The 22610-nt window shown below is 41.1% G+C and overlaps 1 protein-coding gene across 1 annotated transcript in view; it reads left to right on the forward strand.

Moving 5' to 3' along the window:
• ALG12 (ALG12, alpha-1,6-mannosyltransferase) overlaps nucleotides 1-17995 on the forward strand; it is a 35391-nt gene extending 17396 nt beyond the window's left edge. The window contains exons 6-10 of the mRNA XM_019509351.1: nucleotides 1919-2022; nucleotides 3561-3784; nucleotides 5415-5584; nucleotides 5890-5965; nucleotides 15416-17995. Of these exons, the coding sequence (XP_019364896.1) occupies nucleotides 1919-2022; nucleotides 3561-3784; nucleotides 5415-5584; nucleotides 5890-5965; nucleotides 15416-15647 (806 nt within the window). The 3' untranslated portion in view covers nucleotides 15648-17995. The remainder of the gene's footprint in view (nucleotides 1-1918; nucleotides 2023-3560; nucleotides 3785-5414; nucleotides 5585-5889; nucleotides 5966-15415) is intronic.
• The last annotated feature ends 4615 nt before the right edge of the window (nucleotides 17996-22610 follow it).

Below are 22610 nucleotides of genomic sequence, written 5' to 3' on the forward strand. Positions count from 1 at the left end.
TGGTGTGGCGTCGCATCGGATCAAGCATCGTAAAGTCAAAACTGACATCAGAAGGTCGAAACAGGGTGTCAATTTAGAAACGTTGTAAGTGCAAAATGTTGTAACTTGAAATGTAAGTTGAGGACTGCCTATATACCAGATGTTGTGTATTTGTCTGTTTTCTACAGTTCTGCTGGCACTTATGTTTTGGATACAACAAAAACATGGGCTCTTCATCTGGTTCTCAGCATTGGCAATTATTGTCTTCAGATCAGAGCTCTGTATATTCTTAGGCCTCATGCTTCTGGTGACATTATTAAGTAAAAGACTCTCTATTTTGAAGATGCTTTCCCATGCTATCCTAGCTGGAGTGTTTTGGTTGGGTAAGTGTTTATTTTTTCATAGAATTTAATAGATAGATTTTTAAAATTATTTTCCTGAAGACTAGTTTGATTTAAACTATAGCTGCGGTAAATTTTCCCTTAATTAAAAGTGGTGTTTGAGAATAAATTCCCTGTATTTTCATAATCAGAGGTTAATTTTAAGGCAAAAATAGTGATGCTTTCTAGTTGCAGAAATATTATTTAGCAGAAATCTTATAACAGTATTCCGTCTCCTGTAGAAGCAGCCAGGTGTTTCAGTGTATAAAGGTTTTCCTCAAGTGCTCTGCCAGAGGAAGGTCTGCATGCCTGTGCAGGGTTTGGCGGTCATTGCAACGTATGAATTAAGACCCATGGGAAAGGTGCAATGAGTTGAGTATTTCTTTTAAAATAAGGAATTAACAGTTCCTTATAGTGAAATGGATATGCAAGGGGCTGGAGAGATAGGACCATTGGATCATATATTGCCTTATTGTTTTGATTTTTTACTGTATTAGTTTATTTGGAAATGCTGTGTATCTCAAGTCATTTATAGAACAGAGGGGCATTTGTATTTATATCCTTACAAATATTTTGAGTCTTTTCAAAAGGGGGACATTTCAGAAAAGCAGCAGCTGGTATGTTCTCACTATTTCATGTGAAAACCCACTGCTCCAACTTTAATGCTCCTTCATCCAGGGTTAAAGTTGGAATGAAGCATTCTCAACTTGTTCACACATAGAAGGTGCCCACACCCTCTGAGTCTTCTCCTGTGAGCTCATTGTCTTTACCAGGAGGATGAAAAGGAAAGGAAGAGGAAGGAAAGTAGATTAGAAATGGACATCATCAAATTAAAGGATCAGCTATGCCAGGATGTGTTAATTGGCACAGCTGACCCAATTCATCGGGTGAGACACACGTTGCCTCTTTTCCTGCCCATTGATTTTATGGGACAACTGCTCATATGTTCCTCACTTCCAGAGATGTGCCTTTGGCCATCTGTGAGGTTTCTGAAGATTGCTAGGGGCACATCTCTGCAAATGGGGAACCACAACTTTCCCTGCTTCCAGATATGGGTCCTGGAGATCCAAGGGGTGTATCTGTAGAAGTGGAGAAAGCTGGGACACTCCAGTAGGGTTCTGCCAATCAGTTGATTTGTGGTTTTCACCCTGGGACCACACCAGAGTGATGAACTTGCTCTGGTGTAATCCCAGGGCTGACACCACCAACTGCTGTGTTCCCAGGGCTAGGCTTGCCAATTAGCTTATTAGCCACCCCAGCCCTGTGACTGCACTGGAGTGTGCTGGCTTTTTTCACTTCCAGATATGCACCCCCAGGAAGTGGAAGTGGTATTAGCTCCTTTGTTACTGGTGCTAACACCAGCCCTGGCAGGTGTAGCAAGAAGCCCCTAGGGCCAGATGACACACTTCTGTGGGCCAGATCTAGCCTGAGGGTTGTATGTGTGTCATCCATATTATAATGTGTTTGTCTGTTCACATTGTTAGATTAATGTGCAGGTTGACTTGGATGTTTTGTATTAAACAACACTTTAGTCATGTATATTTCTTTAATTTTTTTAGGACTAACGATTGCTGTGGACTCTGTTTTCTGGGGACAACTTCTGTGGCCTGAAGGGAAAGTGCTTTGGTATAATACAATTTTAAACAAAAGTTCCAGCTGGGGAGTATCCTTTCACATCCATATAGGAAAATTTAAGACATAGTGTCAGTCAAGACAAATTTATTCATGAGACTTGACTATGGCATGTTTGAATGTTTGGCTTAAGTGATAACATTCTGTTGAAATTTACTAGGTGAGGCCTAATTCCAGCTTCGGTTTCTCTGTTGACATCGTTTTTGTGCCCACTCTACTTTAGTGAATTCAATAAGCACAGGATCAAGCCTTTTCTGCATCCTCTTTACATGTTCCTCAAACTTTTTGGTGCTTTGTATGTCCCTCTTTGTTGTGTGTTCTTCTCCATTTCCTGTTGTTCTGGCCTTGGGTTACATCTGCATTGGCAAAATATGGAATCCATAATTTCCCATCAGTGCAGTGGTGGTAGCAAAGATGAAACTGTGATCTGAGTAACAGGTACTATTAAATGACCTGGTGACAAAAGAACATCTGTGCGCTGTGTCCTCTAGAGCTGCCTTCTGCTGTCTGATAGCACCAGTGGACCAACATTTGTGTGCTTAAATTCTTACAGGTGTTCCTAAGTAGACAGAAGCCTTGGTGCTATATACTCAATTCAACATTCACCTCCTTGTTGTTTATGGTTTTATAAAAATTTGCCTCCTTTCTTTTTTGACTGTTGAAGGTCAAGTCTGAAGAACTCCTTGGCTTCTCCTGTCTTCATCAATGCCTCTAATCTTGGAGAGAGAATTTGTTTTACAGAAGTGCATTTTAGCTTGCTATCCTCTTGAGCCTATCTGCCTTCCTGGCAATAATTTGACTTGCTAGCCATTTCTTAATTCTCATTGTATCTCTGACAGTGGGGGAAAAAGGCAAGTGGGTCATAGGGCATCTTGTGTAGGTTGGGGAAGAAGGGAAGTTGTAATTTCAGGAATATGTGAGGAGGGATGGGGATGGTGTTCACATTAAGTTTATCGTATTTACACTTCTTTCTTTTTTATAAAATGTATTTTCAAAGGTCTTTACATTCAGGCTCCTTCTTGAAATTTCATTTTAATATCCACTTACGTATAATAATCTAGTGATACATACCTATGCTGCTCTGTAGGCATTCATACAGTGCTCATTGTTATGTTATCTAAATACCTGAGGAGAATGAAGGAACCCAGTGTATAAAATGATGGACCACCGAATCTTACCTCTTGTGTCATAAGGCTAATGTTTTTAAATAGAAAGCTGGTTAAAAAAATACTAAAATGCTTCGAAATATTGTGTGAATATGTGGGGGGAGGGGAGTTGGAGATATTTCTTTATATTTTTTTCCTGTTTTCATCCAGCTGCTTAGCTGGCTGTAAAATGGCAAAATTGTAATAAAATACAGTAAAAAAAAAAACACCCTATCAATTAGTTTACCAAATTTATTTACAATATTTTGAATATATTCATTGCTTGGAATACATGATAGGTAAAAAAATCAAGCATATTGAATGCTTCTACAACTGTTGTAGAATCTCTTTTAACAGATAAAGTGATCTTCAACAGACCTTTTCTTATCATGAAAGCTTCCTTAACTTCTTTTTTATCTTGAAGACTTCCCCCTTCTTGTGGTACTTCTATTCAGCCCTACCTCGTGCTTTGGGATGTAGTGTTATATTTGTACCTCTAGGTGCAACTGACAAAAGGACTCGGGTGCTACTTCTGCCAACACTGGGTTTTATTTTCTTGTATTCATTTCTTCCACACAAAGAGCTGCGGTTTATCATATACACTTTCCCTGTCTTCAACATTGTGGCTGCCAAAGGTTGCTCAAGAATGTAAGTTTTAAGAAGTATTATTTTAAGTGTTCTAAAAAAACATTCTTAATCCAAAACTTAGTGACTTTATGCATTTTCAAGATAATGTAAATGTTATTATCCCAATTTTGGAGGAGGAAATGGAGGCATGGGAAAGTAAAATGGTTTTGTATGAGGTCATCCAATAGGCCATGACAGAGCTACAAATAGAAAACTAGGTCCTGGTTGGCACAGTCTAGTGCTCTGTACATTAGACAATACTGCTTTACTTGGTAGGTATCACTGCCTCTCCTCATACAGATATGTGTAGGTCAGTTCTTTTGTCACTGAGAGTAGAAAAAGTCTTAAATGTCAAAAGAGGGCATGCATACAGATGGTTATAGTGCTATATTATGGTGGATAGTGCTTTTGTACATGGAACAACTGTTGTAGTGACCAGTGGCAGCACAGGTTAGAAGTTGGCTGTCCCATGATCAGCACAAAGGTCTGAAGGCCCCTCAGCAGGAGTCATAGAGGGCTGTTCTGGGGTTTGACTAAGGTCAAAAGGTATGGACCACATAAGTATGCTTATTTTAACCTAATACTAGCTCTTTGCACCCAACCTTTTGGTATGGGTATATGCAGCAGTACTGAACAAGTAATGCTATGGGCAACATCTTAATTTGCTGTACCTGGCAGCCTAAGTGTTTTTTGTTTTTTTTTTAATGTCCTGTGGCTATGAACTGTGTCAGCAATGTCATTTTATTTCTGCACCTGTAAGAAGGAGAATGTTTGGAGATGGGGAAATGGGCTGTATTTTGGACTGCTGCCAGCCAGCAAATGGAAGTAATTTAGTGCTCTTTTTATGCATATGTGCACCTGCATTGGAGGACTACTGTTAATGTGTCATATTAATCCAAAATGTACATTGACCCATATTGTTACCTTTGTAATCAGATATATAACTATATTTATTACTAACTATAGTGGCATTTAAGCTAAGATGTCAGTGAAAACTGAAAGTGCTAGATCACTGTAAGTACAATGGCTATCTTTAAAATGGTCTGCCAAGAGAGCTTATTCTGTACGCTGAACAAATATCACATTTTTGCTTTACTTGATTATCCCAATTAATGAACATTTTGAGCAGGTATCCCCAACAGATTGCACTCCTAGCATAATTATAATTCAGTTTACTTCACCCACTAGAGGAAAAAATTATTTATTCCAGCGTAGTATTGTATTGTTAACATTGCTTTCCTCAGAGGACTACTTAATGAGTCTAATACACACATTAGCATTAATTATGGAGTTAACATGGAAGAACTGAATATAGTTTTACAGATTACAATATTCCAAATCAGTTTGGATATTTATTTCTATAGCTAAGATTTAAAACATGAAAGTGTGTAATAATATGGATATTGTATTGCTTGTTGTTACTATGAATTGTTGTAAAGATAATTCCTTTAGAAATGTTGGAAACAAATGCATTCTGTTAGAATTAGCTTATTAATAAAATTTGCAGAAACCCCCTTTCTTTCTTTTGTCTAACAGTGAAACCATCTGTTTTTCAAAGCATTTTTGTCCCAGTATTTAATCTAACATAGCTAGAATGTCAAGGCAGGCAAGATCAAGAGCTAATCTTTGTTTATCTTTTTCTCCTTTGCAGCCTGAATAACTACAGGAAATCCTGTCTTTATAAACTAGGATCTCTGTTTGTTATAACACATCTTCTAGTTAATTGTGCTTATTCAGGAGCATCATTATATGTTTCACATTTCAACTACCCTGGAGGAGTAGCAATACAGAAATTACATGAGTTTGTGCCTTCAACAGCAGGTATGTAAGACTCGTGCAAAAGAGCTCAGTTTTTACATTTTTCTGCTACATATTTTCTATAAACATTAGGTTTGTTTCTTATTTTGCAATAGTTGCCATATTTACTTGAATTCTAGACAAAGCTGGAACTGAGCTGCTGCCTGCCCTGGGAAGGAATGGGTCATTTGGTGGGGGAGCACAGGGAGACGGGTGTGGAGGGGGAAGGGGAAGCCCTGCCTGTGCAGTTCAAGGGGGAGCACAGGGGACACTGCAGTCTGACCTAACGTTGCAGTAACTATTTGGAAATGGTATTGTTTCTCTTGTAGATGTCTCTGTTCATATCGATGTGACTGCTGCACAAACCGGGGTTTCTCGATTTTTAGAAATCAACCCGAATTGGAGGTATGTTATGAACAAAGATTTTGTTTTCCTTGCTGCCAGCAAGCATCATGGGTACTGGTTCCTATTTAGTGTGCTTGTTAAGTCATGATCAAGGAAAATACAAATCTTTAGGGAATTGTGGCGGAGTCTGTGGGAATTTCACACCAAACACAGGATGGTGATAAAGCTATTATGTTTTTCTTGGCTCTTAAATAATGAACCAGAGATATTTTGTTTAAATGCCAGAGATCATTTGAAAACACAAGAAACTGTCAAATATTGGTTAGCTTATTGTTTTTGAACACCTCTACTGTAGCTCCACCAAAAAATCATACAAAATTCCCTCTGCATTTCACTAGGTCCTGTAAAATGCATCACACTAGTCCCAATCCTTTCTGTTCTTGACAGTCCAGTGCAAAAAAACAAAACAAGACATTGCTTTAAGCGCAGTTTCTAAAGACAGCAGTAGATTTTTTTTTTAAAACAAAAATGATAAAATGTACTAGTACTTACTTGCATAAAGTATTCCTTAATTATGTTGGGAACTTTATTTTATTATTGTGACATAAAATTACTAATGTCATGGCCATATAAATCTGGGTGAGAACATCTATATAATGTTTTAGCTAAAATCATCAGCAGTGCAAAACCATCAGTGTTAGTTAATAGATATTGCAGTTAGGATGCTGTTGTTTATTTTTCAGGATACAGATGAGAAAAAGCCCCAGTATACTTTTAATACAGAAAGCTTTTTCCACAAGGAGAGCCTAGATACCTTATTTTAAAATTGAAACTTAGACTGAAGAATTCAGCAGCTTTAAAAACAAACCTGATTTTTGGCTTTTTCAGGTCAGCAGCAAACTGTCACTAATACAGTGTCTGCAGAATTTGACCTGAATTGAAGAGAAATCCCAGGTGATCTGTGCCTGGGTATTTTTCACTTTCATTAGTCATGATCTTCAGAATCAGACGTAGTCTCATAATTCAGTTCTTTGTGTGCAGGGTCTGACAAATGCTCTCTGGCGTGAAAGAGGAGAATGAGAGGAAAGACGTTCTGGGGAGGGGGAGAGGTGGAAATTGCCAAGTTTGGTGTTTCTAATTTTATCACTATTTTTTCAAAATACAAATAACACTACTGAATATTTTAAAGGGGATGTTTTCTCTCAGAAGTGCAAGTCCATCTATGCTCCAGTCATAATGTTTTTGTGTGTTGGGGTCTTGAGTGTACATCATAGAACGTTCTCTCTGTGGCAGGATGGACAATAGCTGAAGTGCTCCATTTATTGTTTACTCAGCAAATTTATTTGCTGAACATTCTTAGAAATATTTTACTCTTAATTTATTTTTTTATATATAAAGTACATAATGTTGATGGATTTTGCTCAGTTTTGCTTCTCAGTGATGATACAGGAATAATTTGTTCATGAAACCATGATACGGTGAAAAAAAAGAAGGAAATATTACTCCTGTCACTCTGATAGATGTTCCATGGTTGTGAGCCAAGAGGCAGTTTGTCTCTCTCACTTTTATCTTTGCTCATCAGAAAGAAGCCTCAGGGAAAGGTTGATTCATTCTAAGGATCTACATGGAAGGAATCAGGCAAAAATCAGCAGCTGAGCCCTCTACATAGGGTACTGAAACCTTATCATTGGACAGCACAATAGTACATGCAAGGAGAGTGGCACCATCTGTTCCCTCTTGCTTAAGGAAGCAATAACCTATCAGATGAGTAGAAACTAATTTACCCTCTTCAGAAATCAAGTCCATGAAGTAAAAACCAAATTTATGGACAGGGTGGCTAAGCAAATTAATGATTCATCAGGATAGCTACTGCACATAACCAGAAGTAATCTGGGAGTTAACATCTTCCACTTATATATCCAGATTATATCTAGTTGCCTCAAGAAAAAAAAACATGCAAAGCTTTCAAAGAGGGACTGAAATAAGTTTGATGTAGGTTCTAAAATGGGGCAGGCCCTAGGATCTTTTCTGAATGCATTAATTAATGTATACTCTTTAAACAAGGATGAAAGTCTCTGTAAAAATAAAGGTGCCTAATAAGGTGTCAAGGGGAGTGGTGGAATCTTCGTTTGGAGGTTTCTGAGAAGAGGCTAGACAGGCATCTGTCTGAGGTGGTTTAGGAACAGCAACTCCTGCATTTTTTTAGGGGTTAGATTAGGTGATTTGCAAGATCCCTTCCAACCGATGGATACTGTAATACTAAGGTATTTAAAGATAATTATGGTGAGCCTGCATCTTTATGATAGCCCCTGTACTTGTTGAGGAGGAAAATACTAGATGTGTACTGATACATTGGTTTGATATCGGATTGGTACCTGTGACAGGAGCATCTCTACTGGAGCCTTTCTATTGGTGGTGCCACCCTCCTGTTATGGGCCAACCACCTGCTTATTCACCTGCCATGCCTTGATCTTAACTGATTAATTGACTGATGTAATTAGCGGGAGGCTACCCACTTCATGCACCCTGGTGCCAGGGGGTGCTGTTTGAGGCTCCTTTTCCACCCCTATATCGCAGCCCAAGCCTCGCAGATGGTACTGACATAGTTTTTGACCTGGGCCCTGTTGTGGCTTGGCCCTCTCCTTTACCTTCTTGGGGCTTCTCGCTGCCCCCCCCCCCCCCCCCCCCCCGCTCTGGGGCTTCTCACTGCCCCCCTTGCTCTGGGGCTGGGGTCAGTGCACCCCAAAATGCTGCACCTTCTCTGGCACCAAGGTCCCCATGTTCCTGTGGAGCCCTTGTGAGGCCTCCTCCAACCCCTAATAGCCTCACCTGGTCCTCCGGTTAAAACAGTAAACACAAAAAACACAAAGCCCCTGGGCTATAACATAAAAAGCTGGACCGTCCAGCCAAACAGCATTTAACTCCTACCAGGAAAACACTCCAACCCCAGCAGTGACCAGGGGGTGCTCACACAGTCAGAGTTCTCCCCTTCGTCTGTACTAGCTGAGTTTCTCCTCCCTCAGTCTCCAGAGGGAAACTGCCCTCTTGACCTCCTGCCTGGGCTTATATGGGCCAGGCCCTGCCTCTTCCTGTCAGCTGGCCCCACTGGTTGCCTTAGCAACCAGCACCTGTGACTCTGGCTGCCCTGGCGACTGGCAGATGAGCCTCCCCCTTCTTGCCACTAGGGGTCTCTCCCGAGCTGTTCCTCTGCTCTCAGGCACAGGGCACCTGAGTGCTCTGCGACAGTACCAATATGAAGAAAATTGTTTGTATCGGATATTGGCCCTATGGGGTTGATAATTTGGTCGATAAATGCCTGTGCTGCTTGCAGCTGCAGCACAGCACGGAGCAGAGCCGGCAGCGTGGAGAGCTGCCTCCAGCTGGTAAATTGGAAGGGGAGGGGGAGGGGAAGGGGCGTGGTGGGGCAGACCAACGCCCCCATGGTGAGGGAGGAGGCAGGGGCAGGTGCTACCCAGCCGGGGCGGGAGGGGATCATGGGACGGAGATACAGCTTGTGGGGTGGGCATGGCCCCCACCAATGCTTGTACCCCGGGAGGGAGAGGGGTGGCTGTGTGCCCCCAGATCTGTGTGGTGTGGGGCGGGTGGCAGCTGCGGGGTGGAACCAGAGCTGGTGCTTCACAGCTCTTCTAGTCAGGAGCTGAGTTCAGAGCAGGCTCTGACAGCGCTGGGAGGAGGCTGTAACTACTCCAAATTTCACTGCAGCTCTGTTCCCAGCCCCGTGCCACCGCCTGGCACAGCCCCAACTCAACATCCTGCCTCCACCCAAGCACTGGGAAAAGCTGGGGCTGCACTGGGTGGTGGTGCAGGGCTGGGAGCGGAGCTGCAGCAAAATTTGGGGTGACTGCAGCCTCTTCCCAGTGCCACCGCAGCCCACTCCAAGCTCAGCCCCCTGGTGAGAAGAGCCGTGCCACTCCAGCTCCACCCTGCAGCTGCCACCCAACCCCTGCCATGCAGATCTGGGGCACACAGCCACGCCCCTCCGCCCTCCTGAGGTGCGTACAGCAGCAGGAGCCACCCCCGCCCCATGAGTCGTGCCTCCGTCCTGCGCCCGTCCCGCCCCAGCTGGGCAGTGCCTGCCCCTGCCCCCTTCGTCACTGCGGGGGGCATTGATCGGCCCCCCCCCCCCTTCTTTTTCCCCACCTTCCACCACACCAGACTTACCACCTGGAGGCAGCTGTATCGGATATCAGGACTTTTTTCCATTATTTTTAGTTACACCTCAAGACGTGAGGATTGATGGAAAATCACTAGTGGGATAGTGCATTTGCTGTCAGTTAATCTTTTGCTCCATTTACTTCAGTTTGATCATCATTTAGGTAATGTTAAGTCTAAGCATATTTTTTGTGAAAACTGTTGTAAAGCATTGATCCAGAGCTGAATAGAAAGGTTAGACTTTGAAGCTTCTGTTTTAGAATCAAAGCTCCTCCTATTCCACATCCACAATTCATAGTTCTAAAATGGCCTTCAGACCTCAAGAGATAGGAAACAACCTAGATATTAGGATTGGTGGACACAGAATGTAATAGGTAAAGGGTTTTTTTCCTAGTCTCCCTTTCTTACCCAATTGTCATAAGGCAGGGGTGGGAAATTATTTGGGCCAGAGAGCCACTTAGGGAGTTTCATTGAGCTGTCACTGGCTGGGTCAGCATGCTGCTCCACCCTCCACAACAGCTAGCCAAAACTCCGCAAGTGGCCCTGCAGCCAAAATATTTTCCCACCTCGATCTATGGCAGAGAGGTGAGTGGACAAAGGTTAGGGGAATGTAACTTCTGTTCAACCCTTTTTCCTGCACCCCTTCTGCTGCCCTGAGTTTTTGGCATGCAGTTGCACTGGGCCAGTGCTGCGCTGTGTTCCTGTGTACAGCCTTGGGCCACATGGGCAGAACTGGAGTGGCCCCTGCCTGACCCAGCCGTGTGCCAGGGACTCGGACAGGGGAGGGGATGCTGGGAGAAGGGGGAACACAGCATGGCTGGGCTCTCAGTTCCCTTCTTGTACCCTCTCCCCTGACATGAGTCCCCAGTGTGCAGCCAAGTCAGGCAGGAGCTGTGCCTACATGGCCTGAGGCAGTGCATGGGAACATAACATGGCACCAGCCCAGCCATGTGCTGGAGACTTGAGTGCAGGGAGAAGGGGCCTGGTATCCATGGGTTATCCAGGCTTGGCTGGGCTGGTGCCATGCTGTTTTTCTTCCCTGCTAATATAGAATGCAAAAGACCTGAGAATATAAATATTCCTTCTTCTCCCACTGTTTGGAAAAGCCTAACGTAGCATGGTACACTTGGTTTCGTGAAGGCGTTGATTTTTATATGAATGACTTGAAGAGTAGCACTGACTCACTGTTGCTATATTTTCATACGTATGTTCCATTGTGGCTGTTCATATTGCCCCAAAACAACATAAACAAAAGAACGAGTCAAGGAAGACGTTCAGAATCAAGTGATTGAAAGTGATCATTTCCAACAGTGCCTCACTGAGACCTGCCTGATGATCTTGACACCACTGATCACTGGGAGAGTCTCAAGAAAGGCATCCTGAGGTATAGAGATTGTCTAGGCTTCACCACAAAGAAATATCAGGACTTCCATAAGAATGATAAGCAAGTTCAAGCTCTTGCTGATGGAAAAAGGAGACAGCTAGGCAGAATGACATTATCTCCAAATGGAAACAAGGTATTTATTGCCACATTAGAGCTGAGACCCAGAGGAAAACTCACAAGTGAAAGAACAAGTAGTGAGAGGACAAAGCAAAAAAGATTCAAAAGTTTGCCAGTAGCCACAACATGAATAGTTTCTTCAGCACAACTAAACTATCTATGGACCAAGCACACAAGGAGCCGTCCCTCTGAGGTCCAAGAATAGAACAACACTCCTTAAAGACAACTCCACTATCAATGTACGGTGGAAGGGAGCAGTTTCAAGAGCTCCTGAAGCATGATTCTTATGTGGAAGACAATACCATCAAAGCCATTTTGCAACACCCATTAAGGACCACAGCTCCTGATCCTCCATCAGTTTATTGGTGCAGATCCACCAATTTATTAAGAGGCTTTGAAAGCCATTAAGTAGGTGAAGAGCTACAAAGCATGTAGTCCTGATGGAATACCAGCCGAATATACACAAGGTAGAAGAATTCTCTCACTAATTACATGGCATTATTATGAAAATATGGAAACACAGATTTTTACTGACTTGGAAGATGCCAGGTTGTTACCATATTCAAGAAAGGAGATAGATTGGATTGCAGCAATTATTGTGGTATTGTACTCCTTTTCCATAAATGGGAAGATCGTTACCCATGTTCTCCTCATTAGACTCACTTTCTTCCTTGAGATTCTTACCTGAATCCCAGTGTGGTTTCAGACCACTCAAAGGTACTATAGATATGATCATTGTTGCTAGACAGCTGCAGAAGTGCTATGAGCGACACCAAGATCTTTACATGGCCTTCACTGACCTAAGGCCTTTGATTATTTGATTAATTGATAGAGAGGCCCTATGAGATTTGGATGCCCATCAAAATTTGTTATCATTATCAGACTTGTTCACAATGACATGGCAGCAACCATTCGAAGGACTAGCTTGAAAACAGACCACTTCACTATTAGAACTGTTTAACTGGAGTGAAGCAAGGATGTGTGATTGCACCAACACTCTTTTCCATGTATATTGCAGCTCTACCATATCTCTTTGTTGATAAGCTTCCATTGGGAGTCAGCATCCAGTATTGCGTGGACACGAATCTCTAACAACCCGTTATGTTCCAGATCCAAGATAAGCAACACCTTCGTTACTGGTCTTCAATTGAGTGGGCATATATGACACAGTTTATCATGATTGTTTTGAAGAAACTTTCTTCTCTATGGAGGCAGATAGATGAGGAAGACAAAGGGAAAGAGCTGTGACCCAACATCAGTCAGTTCTATTTCTTTCTTCTGGAACTATTTGTCACATCTGTAGGTGAACACACAGATCTTGGGCTAGCCTCATACATCTGTGGACTATATGATGAATTCCCTATTTACTGGAAGACTAATCCTCATATTGAGGGACTGCTGCCACTGTCAGTAATGCATAATAAATGTAATGTCAGCTAGGGGCTTGGGTCAAAGCAATTGATAGCTAACTATGTACAGCCCTCTTTCTCTCCAGAAACATTGTTGCAACAGCAGCTTAGTAAAATCATTCACAACTGGTTTCCTCAAACGAGGTAGCTTTTAACTGCCAAACAAAACAGTTCCTTTGCTAAACGTGTACTCTCCAAATTATTCACTGGAGCGGGGACTTGAATCTGACTCCCCTGTTTCCTAGTTGAAGGCCCAAACCAAAGGGCTATGATAGTCATTTTCTCTACATATCTGTAAGTTATCTAGGTGGAATAGAACAGCTTTAACAGTAGTGAGTGAGAGACACCAGAATATCTTAAAGCCTAGCTGCTACCACAATCTCTGAACAGGTAGAAGACCTGTTTTCAAATCCTTGTTTCAAATCAGGAGGGCTGGTCTAAAATCCCAAAGCAAGTCTGTTGGATAAAAGGGAGAAAAATGAGTGTCATCACCTTTGTTTCCAGCTGCTGCCTGGGGGATCTAGCCTGAACAGGGATTTAAGTGCCTGAATACGTTATGAGGTGATGTTATACGATAAGTCTGAATAGGTTAAGCATTTGGCTCGTATTCTAATGCAGAGATACTGTTGTAGCCCACCTGTATTTTTAGGTACCTGAATAACTTAATAAGTCTGATACCCAGTAATTTGACCCAGGGGAAACCTATGGCAGAACTGGAAATTAAGCCTAGGGTTCCCAATATTAGCTGAATTACACATGTATTAGTATGTCTGGTACTAATAGAAGCCCAAAATAGCTTTACAAACCTGATCCTTTCTTGTTTGCATCCCCAAAGCACAAGATGTACACTTATCCCTGTGTGTTTCAGACTATCCATGACAACATAATAAAGATTCTCACCTTTGCTGCCTGCAGAGATTCATGAAGGAGGATGGCACACATTGCAGCAGCAAGTCATCTTCAGTCCACTAAGTTCTCTGACTTTTCCCTTTAGTTTGTGCCCTCTGTTTTTCCAACAAACATTCTCTGATTGATATGTTTACATTTTTTTGTTTTACTGAGACTCCTAAACTGGACTAGACTAGTTCTGCCATGGCCCTAGAAGGCAACACCTAACAGATTTATGTTGTTGGGAAAACTGATTTTTGAGACAAGATTTCTGATGTCCATTCTCCACCATATTGGACTATCACAAACATGATGTTTATTTTTTCCTCCTTCCCCGTTTATTTTATCGTTTAGTTTTTTATAACTCCTCTGAGAAACAAAAACACACATAGCACAATTCAGTGTGCTATACAGGTGGTCCTTATGACACAACTGGTTCCTGAAAACCGCGTCTTAAGTAGAAACATAACTCGGAACCGATTTTCCCACAGGAACAATGTTATAAATGGGGGATTGGTTCCTGAACCAAAGCCCAATACCCTATTTAAACCAAAAATAACCCAGAATTTTGTAGTCAATCAATTATAGATGAGTAATATAGCTACATTAATGTATTTCTATTGTAAATAGCAATAGTATTGATTTGGAAGGACTTCTTTGAGGTGACTTTGCTGAACTTTTTGAAGGGCTCTTGGTTGGACTTTTTGAAGGGTTCTTGGCTGGAGTCTTCTCAGGAGTCTTGGCTGCAGGTTTTTCTAGAGTCTTGTCTGCTTTCTTAAAGTGTCCAAGGAAGTTTGGAAAGATGTTCTCCAGGGAGATGGGCAGTGCAGCGAACTTGTTCGCTGGCATGGGGTTGCATCGGATCAAGCGTCGTAGTCAAAACTGACATCAGAAAGTCGAAGCAGGGTATCAATTTATAAACGGCATAAGTGCTGTTTGTTGCAGCTCGAAATGTCTTAAGTCGAGGACTGCCTGTATTTGCTTACATCAATCGCCACTAACATTTTAAAGCTAAAACTAATATAACTGTGTTTTGAGGCCTGGAAGCACCAAATCCCAAGGTAGTGCTCTAGCCATCTCTCAAATTTTATACTGAAGTGTAGGAGAGACTACCTTTCCTTGACCATGATGTGATCTCACTGCGACTGCCTCTATTGCATCTGAAAATAAAATCCCCCACTATGTCCCAATAGAACCAAACTATCCCAGTCTCCATTTTCTAGTGTCAGAGGGCTCACTGTAAACCTTGTTTCTCAACGTACTTTGGCGAAGGATAGAAGGGAACTGTGCCAGAAGCAGTTACTGATTTTTTTGTACAGGCCATCACAACAGTAGCAAGAGCTGAGATTGCAGTGTCTGCTTTTAGTCCCAATTCCTTTTAAAAACTAGTATTTCTTCTGAAAGCCTCATAATAAAATGTACTGAAGAATTAAAGAACTTTGAACTTGTTTTGAACAGAACATGTCTTTTTAGATAATTAATGAAGGCTTGATATTTTGAGAAAATAAAGCAAATAAATGTGTTGCATGTTTTTTGCAGATATGACAAAAGGGAAGATGTTAAACCAGGGGACCAGCTGATGTTCTCTTATACACACATACTGATGGAAATGGACCCTATTCAAATATCACATTACAAGACTACCCACAGGCCAATGGTGAACATATCTGGCATTGGTAAAATTGTGTTGAACCTTACAGCACTACCTCCTTTTACTTTAAATTTAAAACCAAAATTAACACTGTTGGAAAAACTCCCTGTCTCTTCTTGATCAGAGATTTTTAAATGTCTTCTGACTTAACTGTTGATGATTAACTTCCAAGACAACCTTGTTTTGCCATTCTAGCAATACTGTTCAGCAGCTGTGGGAAAAAAAGAAAACAATCTTTGTACTGGTTAGTATTTGCCTCCATTCTTTATTTCTTATATAAATATCGCAGTGTTCCAACGCTGTATGTAAATCCCATCCAAACCATTGCTGAGCTATGTTGTACATACCACCTTCTTTGCAGCACATGTAACAAGCTCAGCACTGTTAAATACATTCTGCACGTTTGATTTGGATAGTTGCTTGTTTCACTTTGAAAGGTGTATATGTTCTAAGTGAATTGTATGAAATAGGTACGTGCCACTGAGGTATTTTTTATATGCAAGTCCTCTGTGGTGGTTGAGGATTTTCTGTATAAAGAGTGATTTCTTTCTTCCAAAGGATTAAGTTGAAATGAGAAGCTTTAATAATATCATTTTGTACTGCAGCAAAGCCATATTCATTGTAGCTTAATCACTATCCATAATTGTGCCCTGCAGGCTGATGAACTAATTAAAGTTAAAAAATCCATTTGAAGAGCAGTTGCACCTTTTGGCAAGCACCATCTCTTATCTGAGCTGAGTGTCACAGGATGGTTCATCATCATATATTCACTGTAGTAATAAATCAAAAGGGTAACTTGGCTTTTGGAAGAAAACATTAGGCATTCAATTTTTTTTTTTAGTAGCCTCTTATTTTCCAATACAAGGAAACAGTCTTGACCTGTAATATACACATTTAGCTGTAAAATATTCTTTTTAGTAAGCTTAAGAGAACATCTTCTCATTGTGAATAAATCAAAAAGGAATTCAGTTGTCTGGGAAGACTGTGAAAGGTGATGTTGCAGATAGTATTTCAGAGACAAATGGACTGTATTCTGCAGAAATGGTTATTTGTCCTTATGCCTAGAGGTTATGCATTAAGACTGATTCACTTTGTTTTCTTCTGACTGAGATATTTTGCTGTGTAAGCTCTTGATCAAAATCAGCACTGAGTACTCATTCTCCTTAATTAAAAGAGTTTACTGAAGTAAACAACTTAAGCTATGTGTTAGTTGAAACTGTGATGTCTTGTTTTCTTAAAAGACTAGTTTTACTGTGGTAAGCCCTGCAGTGAAAAGTCAGTGTTACCAATAAGCACAAAAACTTGATGGCATTCCAGTCGTGAAGTCCGATAACTGGATAGTAGTCTTCCTTATTTTCTAAAAACTTCAAAAGGTGTAAAATAAATACATTTTGTTGAATAAAAAGCAGTGTTTCATATAGGAGCCTACCTATGCACGCATACAAAAATGGCGGAGTTCCATTTTTAAGATTCTGCTTTCAAGTTTTCTTCTGTGCTTCATAGTGTATTTGAGGAACTAATAATACGGGATGGAACCTGCCCCAGTCTGCCTGGGTGGTTGTGCAGGAATCCCCACAATGAGTTTTGGAAAGGCTGACCTGCAAAACTTGTTAGTTCAGTATTTGGCTTTTCAAAATTGCCATTGGTAAGGCACCATCCATTTGATTTCTCTGTCAAAGAATACTTCCTCCAGAGTGATTTTCAGCATTAAATAATTCTAGTAGGAAAGAAGGATATGCAAGTGTAAGTTTTCAAGATGCAAAGGCAATTTTTTTGACCAAGGCTAGATCCAGTAAAGGATTTAAGCATCTTCCCCCAGAGTAGAATCCAAGGGCCTGAGTGAAGTGCTCCCTGTATTTTAGGGAGAGTTGCCTCAGGACAATCCAAAAATGTGATACATTAAGGGATTTGCCTAGAACTAGCCTATAGGGAAAACTGAATGTCTGAAATCCCACTCCTCTGGAGTTTAGGGACTTCAGTGTACTCAGGAGCCAGAGCCTGGATTTTTTTTTGTAATGACAGGGAAGTTTTTTCACTCCATTTGAAAGAACTGAGCAGAGCTCATTTAATACTTTTTAAATGGGGTTGAAGATGTTGCTGACCCCCTTTTACCTGGAATGGTGTAACACAGTGGGTAAAATCTTTTTACTCAAGACACCCCTCAAAAAATGCTAGCTCTTAAAGCATTTGCCCAGCATTTCCTACTCTCTCCTCAGCTTAGAAGAGTGCACTGACCAGCAGGCTAAAGGCTGGCTTAGGTGCACACTCCTCTTGAAGCTGGGTGACTGGGCAGAAAGGAATGCAAGAGAATATGAGGCAGAGCTAAAATAATTTTTGCTTCAATATGATTGACTTTTTGTGAAACTTTAATTCTTCGTACCTTTCTCATTAACTGTGATCTTTTGGAAAGATGACATCTAGGCAAATCATATTTGCTACAGTTTTAACTTAAAGTTGTGTGTGTTTTTAAAATGTGGCTTGTTTTGGTTTGTTTAAAATAATACCGTTTGTTCTTCTTTGGAGAGAATATCTGTACTGCAAAGCCTGTAGGTCTGTGCAAGAGAAGACCTGCAATTTTCTAATTTTGAGGGATTTTTCCTATTTGACCTAATTTTCGGAGCACAGAGTTTTTTTTTGTTGCCAACCCCATCCTCACCCTGCTTCTCTTCAAAAATATTTTCCCCCTGAAGTTTTGAATGCTGATTCTTTTTGCACCAGTAAGTTTAAGTGCAGTGAGAAAACCATACCACAAACCAGAATATTAAAATAAGCAAGACATTTGACTACAGCTTCCTCTGGTAGCTGGTCACACGATTAGTCACAGCTTCATATTTAATGTAGTTTACATAGGGAACACAGAGATCTTTCATAAGAATCTCGGATAACACAGAAAATGTAAGAAATGTGTAATATTTGTTTGCCTTAATAAGATACACCAAGATACATGTTTGGTCTTTCTGATATGTATCTTTAATGACCAACTCGGTTTAAGTTAATTAATGTAAACAATTACAATGTAATTATATTAAATGTGTATTTCAGATCTTTAACATGGGCAGAGTTGGGTCCCATGTGAAGTTCAAGGTCTTTGTCAAAATACATTCATTCTTCATGTGACAATTGGGAACTAGCTGGTTTGCCTCAAGTTTTTGTAAGGTCATAGTCCTGGGGTGTATTTCTGCCTTGTATATGGACACACTGCTCATTTGGGCCAAGAACCTGATGGAGGGAAGTACCATATTTTCTTGCATACCATACACCCCCAGATATGACATGTATTTTAAGAAAACAACGTAGAAAATATTTTTCCAGTCATGCTTAAGAGGTGACTGCATGCAGCAGCTCACTCAGTCAGTCAGATCATTGGCCGAGTAGCCAAAAGCTGCTGCTAATTGAGGAGCAGTTGCGAGAGGGTTAACACTGGACTCCTCCACTTTTGTTTTCTGGCCCAGAGCAAAGTAGCAGCTATTACAGCACAGCATCTCCAGTGAAGACATGCACTATTTAAGACATGCACCTCAACTTTGGAGGGCTAACTTTTAGAGATACGTGAAGTATGCAGGTAAGTACTGTATGCTAAACCAGGAACTGTTTTGTGAGAGAACAGGCAGAATCCCAGTAATTAGGATCTAGGATAATATTTAGCAAGGGAACTTTCAGTTATGTACACACAGTCAAATGATCTGGGAGAATGCTCCCAGGTTTGTTCTCCCAGTAGGAAAACTTATACAGAGTGCCCTGGGACAGACATTTGAGCAGTAAGCCTGCAGTGATGACACTGGCTTGCAGGGGACCCTAAAACAAGTACAATAGTCGGGGCAGGAATGTGAAGTCGGCAAGTGACAGGCAAGTGACAGGCAGTAGAGGGGCTGCCAGGTCAGTGACAAGGATGAGGTGTCAGCTGGGTCAGTACCAGGATGTAGTGGTTGGCCTACTGAAAAAGCTGGTAATATAACACGTCCCCTTCTCTTGGGCTAGGTACCTGGACAGATGTTCGGTCTTCTGAGGCATATTCTCCTGGGAGTCATTGCACTCAGGTTGCTCCCAATTTATTTTCCTCCCAGAACGACCATTTTTGCTCTGGGAGAAAAAACATTAAAAAATTATTTATACATTTGCGCCTTCTCCTGGGAGAGCAGCAAATCTCCCAGTGGAAACTGAATATGTGTATGTTGCCTTAGGATTCCTCCATTTCTTGTTGAATGACCCATTGCAGAAATATGAGGCATCCCAGTGGTGGTGTCTTTAACTGCCAGACATGTTTCCTCTGTCAAAATGTTTATGATTTACAGATTCCAGATGTACATATATGCTCATGCAAGATACGTTTCAGTGCATAAAGCACAGCTCAAATTTTGCCTTCAATTTCCATTCATTTCAGTAAGCATCACCACACATGTAACTGGGGACAAAACATAGTGTTAGTTACTATATTCTCATATATAACATGGCCTAACTACTTAGAACTAAATTCTGCACATTTTATTCATTTATTATAAAAAGAAATTGTACTATATTAGGTACTCAGGTAGATTTTTATTAACAGGGTATTTTTTCTTCAAGGTAGTCACTTTATCTGCTTTAATCTAAAGAAGTATCTTCTTGCTCTACAGTGTATATATACCCCAGCTGTTTGTTTGTTCCTGACCACTCTTATGGCAGTCATATGATCAAAGTTCTTTAAGGAGTTATCATCATCATAAATATCATTAACTACACGTCAAAGCACGTGTGTGCTCTTAAAGAAAACTCCACAGACTGCATCTATTTCTTTGGGTAGCTAAGTTGCTGTTGGAAAAAAGGGTTTGTTTTTGTTCTGGAACACTGCACTGGAACTAAGTTCTTTCTGCCAGCATGAGCCCACCATGCTGCCACAGGGCCCAGTTCTGCACAGAACCCTCTTGGCAAAAACTCCTACTGACCTGCAGGGGCTTTTGCCTTTTTGGGAGCTGAGAAATCAGGAAAATATTCCAAGTTGCAACTACAGAAGTTTTTTTTAATTTCTTTGAATTTGGAAAAAAGAAAGGGTTGACATGTTACCTCATTTTAAAGGAAACATGTAGGAAACTGTTCATAGCAAGCTGGCATTAAAATTTAAAATAAAATGAATTTCTTACCTTGCTATATTGCCAAAAGCTTTCCAGCAGTCCTTTTGTCAGAAAATGTCTGAAATTGAGAAGTGCAAATTTCTACCACTCTTACTGAAGTAACAAGCCTTATTTTGGACATAATGCTTTTTTTGTTTTTTTTTACTATTTTTATTACTGTATTGTTTTGGTTGTATACAGTTCTGACTGGTATAGAAGTCAACCCCATATTTCCAGGTTCTGGTTTCAGTGAAACCAACTCCTTCCTCCTATAAGTTGATAAGCATGGATAGTCTTTGAATTGCTGTTGCCCATTCAAAATCCACAAGAGACTCAAACCAAAAAACTCAAAAGGTTACATGCATTAAAAATACTAAAATAAAACATAAACTGAAAAACTATATTCTAAATTTAATTTGGTACTTACATTGCATGCACAAATACTGCAAGTGAGTTAAATTTATTTGGAGGGTTGAATACAGAAGGATTCCACATACAAGTTAGATGTGAATATTGTGACTTGCGGTTCTTTCGGAGGAGAAAAGTTGGCATATAATTACGGATGTGAATCCAGGCAAGTGGCAAAGGCAAGTGTGGGAGCAGTGACCAGTGCTGCAGGGGTAGCTGCACCCTCTGCTCTCAACGTCCTCCCCACCCCCAGCAGACTGCAGCAGCAAGGCAAGAAGAGTTGGGCACACCTTGCCAACTCTCCAATCTCTAAAACAGGTAAGAATCCCTTTTCCCTTCTCGTTCCTGCTCAGAGGCGTGTCCCCATCCTCACCTGCCACTGTTGCTCCAGTCAGGCTGTGCAGGGGCTGGGCTTGGCCTGAGGCAGTGGCAGGTATGCAGTATCCCCCTCCCCACACCTGCTCCTGGGCTGGTGGGGAACACCCAACAGGACCAGGCAGGGAATGAGAACTTGCCTGTGGTCACCGCTGTCCTGGGCTGAGCCTAACACCTTCACAGCCCAGCTGGAGTGGGAGTAGTAGTCCCCTCGCCCTTGTGACAGCAGTGGTCGGGAGGGGGGCTAAATGCCTTCTGTGTGGGTATAGTTGGAAGGAGCAGGCAGGGAAGGAGAGGCCATCCCCTCCAGCTTGCACAGCCACAGGAGCACAGGAACTGCTACCTCTATTTCCAGGGTACATTGAGGAGTGCAGCAATAGGTGCACACTTCTGGGGTACTGGCAACCTCCAGGAGGCTTTTAGCTTCCCAGCACTCACCTTGTGTGGTGCTGCTTGACAATGCGTCTAGCACACAGCTATATTCAATCAGCACAGCTTAGCCCTGAGTGAATAATAAATTCCTTGTTTTAAAAATTCCTTTGTTCTCAAACTATGTCTCTTACCACAAAGAAGTTTCAGAGATCTGTAACATCTTACTACAAAGGTCAAGGTTGTTGTTATGTTCAGTAGATATGGTGGAAAACTAAGGTAATAATTAACTAGCAACTATGTAAAACAAGCTTCCCAATAACTAGTTCCGTTTGAAATGTGTTATTTATTGCTTCAGGACAGCACTCTTAATAAGTACTCTTTGCATTCAACCACAAAAGTCCAGACTTTATGCCATACTTTCCTCTCAAGATTACCTTGAAAATTTAAGGGGAAAAGATTACCAACACCACACACTAGTATCAGCAAATTCACTATAAATGCAGTTTAAAATAATTTTAGTTGTCACTTTATTTGCAAAATGCTTTGCTGAGTGGTGTGTGGTAAGTTTATGCCATTTGGAGAAGAATTCAGCAAACTTGATTTAAAATAATCAAATGATCTCAGTGAAATCAATTGGAACACTTGGATTAAGAATTTATTCAACCCAAGGAGCTGCAGAGTCTTGCCCTTGAAGACCAGAGCTATGCGTACCATCTAATCTTTTCTTTGTATAGCATTTTACATTGAATTTATGGTTTATGTATTTTGGTTGTATCGGTTTTCATTTAACGACTCTTTTCTAAGCTTATCCAAAAAGAAAAGGCATATTCATTAGCACTAG

The sequence above is a fragment of the Gavialis gangeticus genome, unplaced genomic scaffold (genome assembly GCF_001723915.1).
Source record: "Gavialis gangeticus isolate Ggan-Ray unplaced genomic scaffold, GavGan_comp1, whole genome shotgun sequence".
Lineage (NCBI taxonomy): Eukaryota > Metazoa > Chordata > Crocodylia > Gavialidae > Gavialis > Gavialis gangeticus.